Source organism: Gallus gallus, chromosome 2 (genome assembly GCF_016699485.2).
Source record: "Gallus gallus isolate bGalGal1 chromosome 2, bGalGal1.mat.broiler.GRCg7b, whole genome shotgun sequence".
NCBI lineage: Eukaryota > Metazoa > Chordata > Aves > Galliformes > Phasianidae > Gallus > Gallus gallus.
In genome coordinates, this window is record NC_052533.1 from 75,287,212 (window position 1) to 75,303,857 (window position 16,646).

Sequence of the window (16,646 nt, forward strand, 5' to 3'; positions counted from 1 at the left end):
AGCGACTGTTGGCAGCTCTATGTAATCTCACTGGGGTCACCGACACTTCAAAGAGGATTTTGCTAGTGAAAGATGAAATGGAGTTTCTTTAATTGAATCTGCTTCATAATAAAAAAAAAAAAAAAAAAATTCTATACAATGATACAGAGAGGCAACTGGATTTGAAATGCTCTTCTTGTCATAGCTGCCACTTCAATTGCGTGAAATTAATGGAAATTAATGACTTTTTTAAATATAAGTAGTAGCTCATGCATTACACCTGTTAGTATGTGTGCTGTAGATAATGAAAGGCCCATATACAAAATAAGCCATTTAACAGACAGGAATGGAGAAGCAGGGCCTATCAGCTGTGTCCCAGTAGTCCACTGTGTTGTCCTCTGCTCACTTGTACTGTGATTACTGGGTGAAGTGGAAGGCTGCACAGTGGTGACTGTGTTCTTAGATTATTCTGATGCCTTTTTAAGGAGGAGAAGATCCTTAGAAAGACCTTATGTCTGTATCACAGCACTTACTTACAAGTTCTTTGTCTCTGAAGAGCTGCCAACACAATCCAGAATTCAGCACTCGGTGTCCGATGGGACTACACCTGTCCTCAGATAGAAGTTGTGGTATTTTTGCAGATGTAGCTTCTGTGATTAATAACTTTTACTGTTGTCCCAGGCTACTGGAATGTAACTGTATATGGACGCAAACATTGCTACCGCCTCTATACCAAATTACTTAATGAAGCGACCCGCTGGTCAAGTGCCATCCAGAATGTGATTGACACAAAAGCGCCGATTGATACCCCAACTCAGCAACTAATCCAGGATATTAAGGTAGGAACAAACAGGTGGGGGTGGGAAAAAAGGGCTCTTTAAATATTTGAAATCAGTCTCTCTTCTTTTTGTTGTTGTTGCTGCCTTTCAAGATGTGGTGATAAAGCAGAAAATAGGAGATTTAGTCACGCAGTGACGTGGATTGAAGTTGTGGAACCAGCAATATTCATTCACCTGCTGAAGGAATTTCTGTTTAAACAGTGTAATAACAAAGTATGAAGTGCAGCTTGGACAGGAAAAGAGTTTTTTTTTTTGCATGAAAACAGTAAGAAGCTGTACTGGTTTGTGTAGCTCACCAGGCGTTGCTGTGCCAGGCAGTAGAGCGAGGTGTGCGGGTTCATGGGTTAGCAGACCTGTTCAGCTACGTCCGCTGTGAGATGCACACCAGGATGTGGACTGGACAGCTCCTGGGATTGTAGTTTTTTTTTTCCTTGTGTTTCATTTCTTGCTATGTGGTAGCGTAGGCTAAGCATGTCTCTGCATGATGAGAAACATACTCAGTTAATGCTTACTGCTTTATGTTCTTAGATTATTCTGAGACAATTCTGAAAAAGAAGGCAAGGGGGATAATACTAACCTTTTCCCTTAGTGAGGGCCTCCCCCATGGGGAAGAATTATCAGGTCTAAATTTCAGGTCTGTGAAGGCTGTTCTTCAGAGCAGTAGAAATATGTGGAAGTTCAGGATTGACAGAAGACGGTGGTTATACATTTGTCAGACCTGGGCTAAGAAAGAACAGTATTTAGATGTCAGAATGGGTGCATCAGGTTTACAGCAGCTGTTTTTCCGGACTGTCTGGTTTGTGATAGTTCCTGTAGATTACAACTGAAAAAAGCCAATCAGTTTTGGTGTATAAATAATTCTAAATAGAAATTGATGACTGACATCTTGATAGAACTCCAGTCGTGAGATACTAGAGTAAGACAATTGTAAAATGAAAACGCACTTCCACAAACTGTATGAGACTTTACTTTTCTCTCCTGCAGCTCTACTGTGGTTAGTTTTTAATTGCATAGATAAAGTAAGCTTTTGCAAGTACTGAGGTTAGGAGGCAGTGAGCATCCATAGCCTACAGAGTGCTGCAGCAGCCACAGCAGGAGTTACTACCAGCTAACACTGGTTACACAGATAACTAATCTTTTCACAGGGAACCTGAAGGCACAAAGCACTGCATCACTGTTAATTCTGGACCCAAACTCCTTCTTTTCTCACCCCAATAGGAAAACTGCCTGAATGCTGACGTGGTTGAGCAGATCTATAAGAGAAACCCTATTCTCCGTTACACTCATCATCCACTGCACTCGCCATTACTACCACTGCCATATGGGGACATCAATCTAAACTGTAAGCTTTTCAGTCATACTTTTCCTTATGAAAGACTGAACTGTAGGACATGAGTTTTCAGTCTGTGGCTATATTACAGTAATGGTAGGCAAAATACATTTTCCAATGAAAAAAAAAAGTTTCCTCATTCTCTTACGGAAGGTAGAAAACAGCAGTTTATCTAGCACAGAACCATGGGCTTGTGGTGCTCCCACAGGGAAGATACAGAAAGGAGGACTGTTGTTGCTGTTCTAATGCTGATTTGTTACTCTCACCTATGCAACTAAGACAGTTTGAAAGCCTGGCACTGAAACACGGAACTAAGCCCAGTTCATTCAGCCTCCTCGAATCCCTCTCAAATCTTTATTGTTTCATACCCTGCGAAGGGAATTGCACGGCTTCCAGTTCAGAACAAGTGTAAGGTTCATCAGTTGTGGTGGGAAGTGTTACTTCGGTGACAAAAGGTGTGAGTGGAAATGATTTGAAAAAGCAGTGGTTTGCTTACTTCTGAAACAGGTGTAACCACGTCTTTAAATATCCCTTCTTCAGTCACTAACTTAGAAGTCTGTTTTAAATGAATTGTTCACAGCTATTGATGATTATGAATTTAATGTCCTTAAGTGTATTTACTTATGTTGCAATTGTGTATTAAACGAGGTCTGACTCAGATCAGAAGCTTCATCTCTGGGAGGTGGGTGGGAGGCTGACAGCTGATTAAAAGCTAAGGTACTTCCTGATAACTCAAATGATATCTTGCTGCTCGAATGACAAGGAAAATTAAAACCTTAGAAGCTTTTCCCTTCTCTTTCCCTTCCTCCTCCTGTCCAATGGCAAGGCACCATTCTGTTCTCGTCACTCTAGCTGCTAGTCCCATGGACAAGTGCAGCACGTCTGCTCTCTATTCCCCACGAACAGAGAAAGTGAGCTTCCTTTGAGGTAGATGTCCTTCCAAAGTCTGCCATATCATAAATGGAGCTCCACAGATAGACTGATGCTCGGTTGTTGCCTTGACTTGCAGCTGAGTTGCATTTACTTTCTGTAACAGTATACTGGCTGGTTAGAAGCTTAATATTTGTAAGATATGTCTGTACAGTTCTGTGCTTTGATATCCTGTAGACCTAATTGATTCAGACATCAGAGTGATCTCTTCCACCCCATAAACCCAAGTAACTCATGGTGCTTTTAAGTATGTTGTGAAAGTTGTGAGCCCATGCTGAACAATCTGCAGTACAAGAACCAGTTGCTTTCTTTTCCAGCACTTGAAAAGGAACTTGCAGTTTCACGGCAGAGATCTTATTTTATTTGTATTGTTTGGATTTAATTGAACTTCTACTGCAGTAGACAAAAATGACGTTGTGTATCTTTGTCACTTTGCATAAGGCACTTATGCTTTACCTCACTTACAATCTGATTAGCTTATCACTTCCTTGTGACAGTGACAAAGCAGTGCACTCTCAGCAGTGTGGATTGCTCTGGAAGGAAGCTTCTCCATAAAAAACCAACCGTCTGATCAAGCAAGATGTGTATTTTAAGCTAACTTGTCAGAAATTTCAAAATGGTAGTTCATGCAATTCAGAACAAATCTCAGTAGCAGAATAGCTCATAGAATAAGTTGGCACCATAGATTTGAAATGGAAATCATCCTGCTTAATAAGGGCTGTAAAATATCACTGAACAATTCCTATGCTGATTGTGAGTGCTCTTTCATTTCTCAGTCTAAACACTGTTCTCCCCATTTTTTGTTTGTAGTGCTGAAAGACAAAGGATACACAACTCTGCAAGATGAAGCAATCAAGATATTTAACTCTTTACAGCAGCTGGAATCTATGTCTGATCCCATCCCTATAATTCAAGGTATTCTCCAAACAGGACACGATTTACGACCTCTTCGAGATGAGCTCTACTGTCAGCTCATCAAGCAGACCAATAAAGTGCCTAACCCTGGGAGCATGGGGAACCTCTATAGCTGGCAAATACTCACCTGCATGAGCTGCACGTTTCTGCCGAGTCGCAGCATCCTCAAATATCTCAAGTTCCATCTCAAAAGGTGAGGAGCTTTCAACTGAAGACCAAGAAAAAAGGTTCACTGTTTTTTCCCCACAACGCGTAACTGTGTTTAGACATCTCGTAGTGAGACTACAACATGCAGTCATGTGGTAAACTGGCTACACTGAAGAACAAATCTGAAAAAACAGTTGTAAGGAAACGGTTGGAGTTGATCTTGGTGGAATTCTAATTTGAAGAATCAACCAAAGCCCACTAAACTGAATGCATTATTTGTTCGTGTTGACAAAAGGTGGGGGGAAGCTTTCTATAATTGTGTAGAGTTGCTTAGATGAATTGCAGGCAGTGTGCCCAGGTCTCATTTCTAACTGTCCGAGTCAACCTTCTATAATGTTATTCATCCTTCTTACCTTCGTATTGTGAGGTATGTCTTATGCGCGTAAAAGACTGCAGCTCTGAAAGATGTACTTGAGGTAAAAATGTCCATTTGCAAATCTACTTTAAGACATTAACAGGTGTTCAGAAAAAAAGAACAAAAACTATTTTTGCCAGCTCAGCATGAACCAGAACATGGAGTTCCTTCTGCTCTGAAGCAGTGGAAGAATGCAAGGAGTGTGTCATTAGGAAAGGCAGTTTGTTAGCAAAAAACTGTTCTCAGTAATTTCAGGTCATGTCTGTATTTGTGCTGGAACATGGACTGTGTAAATCACTTTGCTAAATGTAATTATTTTATAAATACCTATAAATTTTATAAATACCTCAGAAACCTTGAGTTCAAGGCATATCTTTCAAACAAAGTAAGATCACCGAAAGACGTCAATCGCTTTGCATAAAAGCTAGAATTGAAAAAAGAATCAATCTTGATTCACTCTTTAAATTTAACTCGGCTCATAAAACAGTGTTCTCATTAATAAAAAATCCAGCTATCTGATACAATACTTGTAGGTTTCAACACTATCACTGCACAGTCATCGTAAAGCATTGCTGTAAGCGAGAATCTCTTTATGCTGTGTATATCGTGAATCTCTGTTACTTTTCATACACTTACCAGCTTCTCCCAACTAATAAGGTTTAATTTGTGTTTTATCATTGGAAATACTATGGAAATGCTCTCTTCTGAGAGCTACCAAAATTCAACAGTTTTCAATAATTAGGACTTCATTAAGGTTCATTACGAATAAATAATATTATAGTGTAAATAATAATCACAGATTAGTTCATTGAAGTTGTTGCTGGATATTCAGTAATGTTTGGAGAGAATCCTCAGGAATGCCAGGAATAGAAATCAAGTATCTTAAGGGACGCTACTGCAAAATTGAGCTGTCAAAATTCTGTTTGCTTTTTCTCTACGGTACCTCAGTGTAGTTTTGTCTTCATTCAACCACTGTTACTGACAGAAGGGGAGTTGATTACAACAAGATAATTACTATTATCTTGCTGTCAGATCTGAGCCGTTACAATGTTCCTATAGTTACTGATACAAAGGCAGTTGAGTTTTTGCTTTCCATTAGGTTTGTAGAACAAAATGACCACCTATGTTTTCCCGCGGTGTAAACCAAATTAGAACACTTTGCTTGACAGTGAGGTGAACCTTTGAGTGTGTCAATGAAATAGCATACAGAATATGGGGGTATTTTGTCACTTCCAGGAAAAAAAAACAATTCTCAAGTACTTAAGTTTTCTGTATCACAGACTGGCAGCTCAAAGCACTCTTTGTCTTGCAGGGTTCGTGACCAGTTTCCAGGAACTGAAATGGAGAAATATGCACTTTTTACTTATGAATCTCTGAAGAAAACCAAATGCAGAGAGTTTGTGCCGTCACGGGATGAAATAGAAGCTCTGATCAGCAGACAGGAAATGACATCTACAGTTTATTGCCATGGTGGTGGCTCCTGTAAGATTACGATCAACTCGCACACTACAGCTGGAGAGGTGAGAAGAGGTGACAGAACGAACAGCTGTGGAACACAACCAGTTTCTCTTTACATGACAGTTCCAGCCAGTAGCAGCAGTGAAATTCAGAATCACCGGCGGTGTCTCCACCAGTTGAGAGGGCACAGTTATCCCAGTGAGGAAAGGGGAGGGAAGACTTGGTCTTTGTACCCCACCCTGTATATATATATATATACATGCATGTATATTTATAGTGTATATGAACTGCACTTAGTCTGCAGAGAGGTATCCAACTGCAGCTCTCTCTTCTAGGAAAAAATACAAGAAAGACTTACAACTCAGTAGAGGCGTTATTAGAATAACTTCAGTAGATACTGGTGTGTGTGTGAGAGCCATGCTGCTCGCTAAAGCTGGACCACTGTATCTGAGTTGTTGAAATACAGTGGTTACATGTGGCCAGGTGATAGCACATACATGTTCTAAAATAATCATCCTTACTTAGGATAAAAGTTGAATTGGAATTTGGCAACTTTTAATAGCAACAATGAGAATATCTGAGGAGCATTTTTAGCCTAATGGAAAACGTAACTGAATTTTCTCCTATTTGTTTGTTTTGCCTCTGTGCTACCACCTTTCCGTGCTGTGGCTCTTCATGTACTGTTTTTCATTAGGTGGTTGAAAAGTTAATTCGTGGTTTGGCCATGGAGGACAGCAGAAATATGTTTGCTTTGTTTGAATACAATGGAACTACTGATAAAGCAATTGAAAGCAGAACCATCGTGGCTGACGTCTTGGCAAAGTTTGAGAAGTGAGTGCGCTTCCTCTTCTCCCACTGTTCTCATAAGTTGCAGTTAATACATTAACAGTGGCAATAACGCTGAATTTTCTCCTTCCTTGCTTGTTTGTGATGACACAGCTGAATTATACACATGCCTATTTGTGGAACAAAAGAATCTTTATTTCTGTTTTGTTGTGTTGTGTTTTTTTTTTTTCTTAACAAATCGATGAGCTGCTTCTTTACTTGGGTTTGATTTTCCTCAATCTTGACACCAGTAGAGTAATATTTCTTATTATTATTTCCACATTTTCCTTTTCAATACCACAAAATTTTCTACCATTACTAAAATTGCAGTTGTCTCAGTTCTGGGAGAACTGAACTCCAGGCAGTCATTGCCATTCTGAGTACCACTGCCTAACTTCACATGGAAGTCACCACAGGATGGATCATAACATTTTTCTTACCGACGAAATTTAACTACCATAGTGTTGCAGTAAGAAAATGTAATGCAAGCCTACATTCCTGGTTGTCATCCTTATGCTATACACACGGCAGTCAGCTTCCTTTACCTGTATATAATAACGGGGATTTAAAGATTGGCTAATGAGCAATCACATTTTTAACAATACTTAATGTTGCTTTTATCAGCAGTTGGCTGAGTCACAAATAAAAGCTTGTTAAAAGAATTTTTTTAGAGGCAGTTGACTGAAAACTGAATCAACATTTGTAATTCCTTGATTAGGGATTCCTTAGTCTCTAAATACATGTAGATAAATAGATCTCCAGATCGCAAGAGTGAGGTATACTTGCGAAAAGAAGTAACCACTGCCAACAATACCAGATTGATACCAGGTATGAGAAAGTAAAATTCAGCTAGTGCTTAGATTGTTCAGGTGTCAGTATAGAAAGGAGTTTGATTACAAAGATCTGATTTCTCTTTTCCTTTCCATACACGAGTAGGCTTGCTGCCACTGCTGAAGCTGGGGAGATGCACTGGAAATTCTACTTCAAGCTCTACTGCTTCCTGGACACAGAAAATGTCCCAAAAGATAGCGTGGAATTTGCCTTCATGTTTGAGCAGGTAAGGAGATAGGTTTTATTTTGAGGCACTTTTAAGAGAAGGAAGAAGCAAAAGGCCTAGTCACCACGGGAATGTTCTGACTGAGCATCTTGTTTAACTAAACGTGCTTCAAGATCAAGCAGCATCAGCTTATGCTGACATAACTGATTCACCTTGAGTTTCCACAAGATTAAATTGGTTGTGCAAAGATCCAGCATTTTAGTCTTGGTTCAGAATCACAATCCTTATGCTACAGACCTCAATAACATATAAGCATTCTGTTGATTTTATTATTAATTTCAAGATGTCCTGTTTTCCCTCAGTCATGTTTATTACAAAGTTGTGGTAGGGCTTTGCTTGTTTGGCTGGAAACAACAGTTTCACAGTCAGATTCTTAATGCAGTAAGTAAAACCAGATAGCCATTTCTTCCTAACGTATAGGTGCTTAGATGACATCCCAAATAAGCATTTTGATCCCAATTTTCTCCCCTTTACATGTTATTTTCCTTTTTAGTAATCCAGTTTTTCCTACACAATTGGGTTCTCAAAGAGCTGTACTAGTAACTGTAAATTCCCCTTGGGCAAGACCATCAATTGCCTTGCAGTTCTTCTGGTAAACCCTGCCTTATCCAGCTGAACAAAATTGGAATGAGAATTTACCACAGCTGATTGATGGGATAGATTATTTATTTCAGATCCAGGGTTTGCTTTGCACAAAGTCTACGTCCTGTTTCTCTCTCTGTCTTTTTAGAGACTTTGTTTGTGCATGAAAAGCTATCTTTGTCCCCTCTTTAGGCTCACGAAGCAGTGATTAGAGGACACTATCCTGCTCCTGAAGAAACCCTCCAGGTCCTTGCAGCTTTGCGTCTCCAGTACCTTCAGGGAGATTACACTGTGCATACCACCATACCAGACCTGGAGGAAGTCTATCCCTTGCAGAAGTTGAAGTCTCGGATTACGCAGTCTACCAAAACATTCACTGCAACAGAGAAGGCTGAGAAGAAGCGAGCCAGCTTTCTTGAAGGAACGCTGCGGAGGAGTTTTCGCAGTGGCTCTGTCAGCAAACAGAAGGTTGAGGAGGATCAGATGTTAGACATGTGGGTCAAAGAGGAAATCTCAGCTTCCAGGACTAGTATTATTGACAAATGGAAAAAACTGCAGAGGATGAACCAGGAGCAGGCTATGGCAAAGTATATGGCTTTGATTAAGGAATGGCCTGGCTATGGGTCAACACTGTTTGATGTAGAGGTGAGTAAAACCTTCTGAACACTCAAAATACAGCTTATACTATATGGTTTGTGATTTCATTACAGTGGTGAAAACATAAATACTATATCACAATGCTCAGACAGCTGATATAATAAAATGTTGTGTATTAAAAGCATGCTCCAGTCAGCATGCACTGTAGCCATTAAATCCACCACTTACCATAAAATAGGTGAGTATTTTATGGGACAGAGGCTGTATAGGTTGGGTACAGGCTTAGGAGAAGCATGGAACACTGCATTCAAAGATGGATTAGCACTACACTTCTTTTTCTTCCAAAACAGCTACAGACAAGAACCTCAACAGAAGTGTGGCGTGGCTCCCTCTGTTACCTTCACTTTTAATTTACATTCTTTCTTCTAGTGCAAAGAAGGGGGATTCCCACAAGAGTTGTGGCTTGGAGTCAGCGCTGATGCGGTTTCTGTCTACAAACGTGGGGAAGGAAGGCCTCTGGAAGTGTTTCAGTATGAACATATCCTGTCGTTTGGTGCACCGCTTGCCAACACCTACAAGATCGTGGTGGACGAGAGAGAGTTGCTTTTTGAGACTAGTGAGGTAAGAGCAAGAAGGCATTTTCTTTTACTACTCTAGTCTTCCTATTCTAATAGCCAGACTACTTTGTAATTGAAGGATTTGCTGCAAATGTTACCAGGTTTTTTAAAGATCCCTGTAAAGCTAAAAGGAAGACATAGTGAGATGGGTAGAAATACTGAGCGTTTCTATTTAATAGCAAAAGACTTTTGCTGAAAGCTCAACGGTTTTATATTGTTAGCGTAGAAAGGAATTCATTCACATAGGGTTGCCTCACTCAGGACTCGATGTTCTTTCTATTCTTTTGGCAGGTGGTTGACATTGCAAAGCTGATGAAAGCTTACATCAGTATGATTGTGAAAAAACGCTACAGCACCTCTCGATCAGTGAGTAGCCATGGAAGTCAGGGCAGCTCCAGGTGAAAACAAAACCAGTTCTGCTGTGCTCTAAACAGAACATACTGCTGCTTGGCCTCAAGGTGACCTGGCGATACTGATCACGTCTGTTGACAAGCTAACCAAGTACCAGAATTTCCAAGGAAAATACCTTCCAGCCTTCTTTTTAGAAAGACCACAGGGTGAGGAGGGAAAAATCAGCTGAAATAGTCACTAGCAGTTCCGCATACTGGAACTGCTGGCTCGTTGAAAGCTTTCCAAGGCAGTATTACCTTCAGTTGATGTATCGGATGCCTTAAGACTTGATCTACTGCAAGACGAGCAGTAATAAGTGCCTTATGACATAAAACCTGCCTTGTATTGACCTAAAATTGCTGATAAAAATCAAGGGGAATTTTTTTGCCCTTGCAGAACACTGAAAACAAAGTTGTATTCATCCATTCTGCACTAACTTACTGGTGTGCATATATGTGGGAAGAGGGAGGGAAGAAGAGCAAGGTATATTTTTTTGGAGAGCTGCTGGCAGCCTTCCTGAGAGATGCCAACATTCTGTTTCCCCTTGCCTCCACCGATGTGCACGTTGCACATGCCTATTTGAGCTGCCGGGAAATATGACTAATTTTATTCTGTATTTCGTAAGTCTTTCAGAGCAAAGGGAATAAGTATGTGCAATGGTGTAAACAGTCTTTCTGTACATTTTAATAGTTCAGAGTTATAGTTGTTACAATTGTATGGTTACTTTATAAGCGGTTTTATTAACAGGTAAATTCTAAAGTTTTCTTACATTGATTTTACTATTGCAAATATGTATTACCATACAAATAGCAGAAGTCTGCGTTCTGTATCTGCTGTATTATAGAGACGTAGCTGAGAATATTTATAGACTGCCCTAATACAGAAATACAGTTATCACTTCCAGTACTCCATAACGTCAGCTTAAGTTTTTAATAGCTTCTTTTAAAGGCACCGCTCTCTTATAATCGTGGCTGGACTCTCAAGTGTCGGAGCCATTCAGAGTTGAGTAGAGAATGCAAAGTTGTACAGCGCAACTGCTTTAATGTTGAGTTCTCTGTTTTACCTGGTTGCCTAATGAAGGTTCTTGACAGTACCCTGTAAATACATTGGGGAATATCAGCTGATAGTACGCTGATTTTGGGCTTCTATTTTTGTACAGAAATACTGTAATATAAGGCAAAACTTTGATCAAAGGTATCTTTTAATTCACAGGAGAAAAAAAAAAAAAAAAAGAAACCTGAAAAAATGTACTGTTATTAAAAAACTCAGCCTTTAAGGAATTATGCCTACTTACTCAAAAACAAACAAGTCCAGCAATAAAGAAAATGTATGTATTGTCCTTTGTTTCCATTCTATACCGCGTTGGATTTGCAGCAAACCCTAAATTTTGCCAAGCCAAGAACACAGTGTGACGCCATATGTGCTTTTCTTGAAAAGATGCACGTGTTTGTGCTGTGCTGAGAAGTTCTCATCTGCTCAAAGCGACCTACTTGATCGAGATACGTGTCAGTTACACAAAAACAACAAAAAGGAAGGACTGCTGAGCAATCCCACTCCACAGGCAATACGCAAGTAAAGCTTTTGCTATTTGCATAGCCACAATGTAAGCTAGCTGTTTTTTATTAGCCACCTGCAGTACGTGCACATGACATGGGGAGGCTACAGGGCTTGCTGCTCTTAGCAAGGCAGCCTTGGAGTAACACAAAATATCGATTTCGGCCAGCACAGCAAGAGGGTTTAGTTGTGTCCATGTGCTGCTTATGAACGTGCTCAGGTAAGTTCCTGCCACAACAATATTATTAATGGGGGTTTTTATGTTTGCTTGTTTATAAAAGAAAAAGGGGGGGACAGCAGAAGCCGTTCAGTCAAGCCTCAGCATCCACCCAGGTAAATGGCAGGATGCAGTGGCAGCTGAAAAGGAAATGCAATCGTGCATCAGCCTATTAGCACACCAGTATTCCAACGCCTCGAAGCTGGCTGTGCCTCAGTCCCACTCATGTCCTCAGGCTTCAGTCTAAGAAGCACTTTCCCTCATCATACAAATACATTCCATTTGTAAGGGTGCCAGAATTCTTAATGATCTTAATTACACAAGTTATGCGCAGGAAATTGCTACACCCAAGAAGTGTTGCATCAGAAACCTGGGTGCCAAGCCCCACATTTCTGAGACGTACGGCTCTAACAACAGGTACATGCAGGTTTGTGCCAGTACAAACACTTAACAGACGTGCTACCGAGCGGCAAGATGACCTTACAGCAACTCAGGCAGAGCAGTGGGGATTTCTTGGATGCAGACAACCTCTAGTTCTCACGGGACATACGCTCCAGATCACCATTTACAGCTCTGCCAATTAAGTATGGAAGAGAACTAACATGAGTACCAACCAAGAGTACATACTGAATGTAAGTAATTCTGTATGTTGTCCAGCCCTAGAAACCCACTGCATTTCATTGTCTGCAGCTACAAACTGGAGCTGGCACACAACAGCTGCGAGGTGGGTGAGGTTGCAGAGACAGGCGTTTGGAGTATGTCAACAGGACTTTACATCTGTCCTTATTTCTTTCAAACTACAGAGTTATTAATTCCAGCTAAATTCACATTGCTAGCAAACACCTAAAAAACTTTTATCTTGAAGGAATCCACTTAGAATATCTCCTACAACACATTGCAGTGGACACCAGGCCTTTGGTGCAGCGCATCAAAACTACAAATCATATGGCAGCCATGGGAACCAAGCAGAAGAGGTCAGCAGCGATCCAAAGGAATCAACCACTGGAGTGGTTCCAACTGTAGTTTATCAGAACAGGAAGGTGGAGTCCTCTCTTCACTGCTGCTGTCCAGCAGACGTTTGATTAGGACAAGCAGTATCGACTTGGGCTGTTTCTCAGGCATACCAACATCATTCATCCCTAGGTTTGGGCAGCCATGAAATGAAAAATGCATTAAGTATCAGTGGCTTTGGAGAAAGGGGATACCAATAAAATAAACCCACTCCTCCTTCCCAATATATAATGATAATTAGTAGTAACAACAGTATTCTTATCTACTGCAATTACTTTACCTATATCTCATAGCCTTACTTGTCTTTGATAGTGACATGCCTTCAGTTCTTCAATGGAATTTTATATGCATAAAGATGAAAGGGGGACAGAGTGCCAAATGCAGTCACAAGACTTCAACTTACTCCATAAATTCTTGAAATTAGTTCCTAAGTAAGATTTTTTCATTGTTTTTCAACCTCATTTCTCTTACTCAGTCCACAAGATCATCTAGTCTTCTCCACAGAAAGCCACAGTGAATGACAAGAACTCCTCCAGACCTCCAACCATCTATTCTCAAGTGAAATTACTTGTTGCTTCTGTCCTCCCCCAGAGCACACTGACAGTCCCCAGCCCTCATGCAGCCTTATCTGAGCAGACTTGGCAGCACTCTGCCTGACGGCAGCAGGCAATGCAGTTCTGGCTACTCACACATGCAGTGTATAAAGTCCTTACCGACTCTCTCGCATATACATTCAAACAGCAAATCTATATAAGGGATGACAGTAATTTGGTCCAGAATTAGATCAATGAAAATCAATTAATGTTATTAAACTTTTACATCATGGTTAAACAGTCATGAATTCAAGGCATTTCGGAGTTGAACACCTATAAATTGTTGCATAATTATTTCATGAGGTGGCTGTACAGTATGATTTCTAGGCTAAAAATGTCTGTTTTAAGTGGTTTCTTACCAGGTTTTAACCGTAGCCTGTGAACATACTTTTTCTTCCAGAAAATCCTTTGTCTCAGATCCTAGGCAGTTATATCAAAGTATTTTCTTTGATCCAATTGTATTACCCAAGCAATGGCTTAACACCACATCAACAACTCAGAATGTGGGAATGCACATTGTTATGCTAGCTCAATTCTGTAAAACCAGAAAAGAATACTGTATTTGAGAAAGGAACATTTACTATTGCTGTCGCACATATTAACCATGCATAAAGGAGTATTCCTTGCGGGGGTATGAGAGCATCCTGACAGGAGAAAAAAACTAAAACTGCCCAATAAGCATACATATATCCATTACTTCATAGCCTGATTCTGCCGTTACAGCTGGGAGTACTTTGGCATTGAGAAGCAGCATAACCTAGTGGAGAAGGAAGAAACTACCAAGGTCTAACAGTTCCGGATAAGAAACAGCATCAACACTCACACCATTTTGTCAGTTTTTTATTCTTATTTTTTTTTTGTCTTAAACTACCTTGTTCTAGCTGACAGGGCCAATGGGTCCAGTGAATTCAAGCTGCCCAACAGGCAAACATTTCATTGTTACAAGAGAAAAGTTTGAGAAGTCTGAACTGGGAAACTCCAATTCCACTTACTATGCCATACATATTAATTTTACCCATAAACGTACATCTGTGCACACATGGTGTTAAAAGTACCACGTTTTCGTTTCATCCTTCCAACCAATATTGCCTGCCACAACCCAGCATAATTACGTACACTCTAAGCCATCTCATAACCTCAGACAACGAATCGTTTCACTTTAAGGTCGCATACAAGCTTTTGCAAGCACAGACTTTTCTTAAGATTTGTTTTAGAAATCAACCACGGCTTTGATTTGTAAATTACAAGTTTTGTGCTTTTCATTATTTATATTGGGAAAGTACCTGGGAAATACTGTTTGAGATTGCACCCTGTTTATGATGCTTGGCACTGTGCAAACACACGTTATGAGGTCAGTAAAGACTTTAATGTGCAAAGACTTCAGTCAAAGAGAGAAGACAAAGAGCAGGTCAGGAAGATACAAGGAAGCAATGCAGTCTTCCCCTCAGCAGGACAACAGGGATACTGAAGTTAGAAGGAAGGGATGCCATCCAGAGGCACCTTGACAAACTCGAAAGGTGAGCCCATTTGAACCTAATGACGTTCAACATAACAAAGTGCAAGGTTTTGCTCTTGGGTCAGAGTGACCCCAGATACGTATACAGACTGGGAGAAGAAATCCTTCAGAGTAGCCCTGCAGAGAAGGACCTGGGGGTCCTGGTGGATGAAAAACTGAACATCAGCCAGCAGTGTGCTCTTGCATCTCAGAAGGTATCCTGGGTTCCATCAGAAGAGGGGTGGCCAGCAGGGACAGGGAGGTGACCGTCCCTCTGCCCTCATGAGGCCCCATCTGGAGTACTGCATCAGGTCTGGGGCCCCCAACACAGGAAAGATGCGGGGCTGTTGGAGAGGGTCCAGAGGAAGGCCAAAAAGATGATCAGAGAGTGGGAGCACCTCCCTATGAAGACAGGCTGAGGGAGCTGGACTTGTTCAGCCTGGAGAAGAGAAGGCTGCAGGGTGATCTCTTTGCAGCCTTACCAGTATTTAAAAGGGGATTATAAACTGGAGGAGGATCAACTTTTTAGAAGGAAAGGCAGTGATAGGACAAGGGGAAATGGTTTTAAGCTCAAGGAGGGAAGGTTTAGATAGGATGTCAGGGGGAAGTTCTTCACAGGGGGAGTGGTGAGGTGCTGGAACAGGCTGCCCAGAGATGATGTGGATGGCCCATACCTGGAGGTGTTCAAGGCCACGTTGGATGGAGGCCTGGGCAACCTGCTCTTGTATCAGACCTGGAGGTTGGTGGCCCTGCCTGTGGCAGGGCAGTTGGAACTCGATGATCCTTGGGGTCCCTTCCAACCCAAGCCATTCTGTAATTCCATGATTCTAAGATTCCATGAAGTAGAGGCCAGATCTCTCCACTCCCGGCCAGTGCTATATTTTCCAGATCATTATAACTTTAAAATGCCTGGAGAGACATAGTCCTGCTGATAACAAAGTATTAGGCTCTGCTTCTTTAAATTACTTTCTTCCATAAATTGCCCTTTTTTCTTTTTTTTTTTTCGTTAAAGAAGGATGGGCAAATTTATTAGCATGACAGAAGTAAAAATAAGTAGACACTAAGCAGCATACAGTCTTCATATGGTACCAAACAAGGCCTTAATGACTAATGTCCTTGAAAAACATAACTTCAGACAAGATATAAGTATACTGCATTTGGCACACAGCAATGCTTCAAGAAGCAGCCAGATGCAAAGCTGATGGCTGAAAGAAACAGCAGAGGGCAGCGTCTAAAAGCGTTTCTGGGAGGTGACTGACGTTCTCTCCAAGAAACTGCCTATTGTGGCTCTGAATTTCCTCGCGTTGTTTCCTTCAGCTACTATCGGTTACAACAACTGAAATATATCTGTACTGAAGCCCAAGACCTGGAATATTAAGCTGAATCCTGCTTCAGAAGCACGTGGCAGGGGATGAGGGTGGAATAGGACATTTAGTGCTTGCTGTTTTAACAGATACACACACTTGGATGCAAAGTACTTCAGTAGATGCGACACAGACCTAACTGCACAATGCAGTAACATAGAACAACAATTAACACATTCCTGCTATCCGTTTTAAGATTATGGTATATTCCATTTAAATAAAAGAATAAATTATTACAAAAGGCACAGAGCAAACCACGGAGCATTAATATGAAACTATCTAAACCTGTGATCTCCTCCCATTTCAAATGCAGTGCTGATGTGACTACAAC

General features: G+C 40.9%; 1 protein-coding gene across 1 annotated transcript in view; it reads left to right on the top strand.

Annotated features, from left to right (window-relative positions):
• The window catches only part of MYO10 (myosin X), a 151,952-nt gene extending 140,532 nt beyond the window's left edge, over window positions 1–11,420 (top strand). The window contains 9 exon segments of the mRNA XM_040695597.2: window positions 661–818; window positions 2,037–2,160; window positions 3,889–4,186; window positions 5,868–6,075; window positions 6,708–6,844; window positions 7,775–7,895; window positions 8,670–9,122; window positions 9,504–9,695; window positions 9,983–11,420. Coding sequence (XP_040551531.1) covers window positions 661–818; window positions 2,037–2,160; window positions 3,889–4,186; window positions 5,868–6,075; window positions 6,708–6,844; window positions 7,775–7,895; window positions 8,670–9,122; window positions 9,504–9,695; window positions 9,983–10,093 — 1,802 coding nt within the window. The 3' untranslated portion in view covers window positions 10,094–11,420.
• Window positions 11,421–16,646: the final 5,226 nt, after the last annotated feature.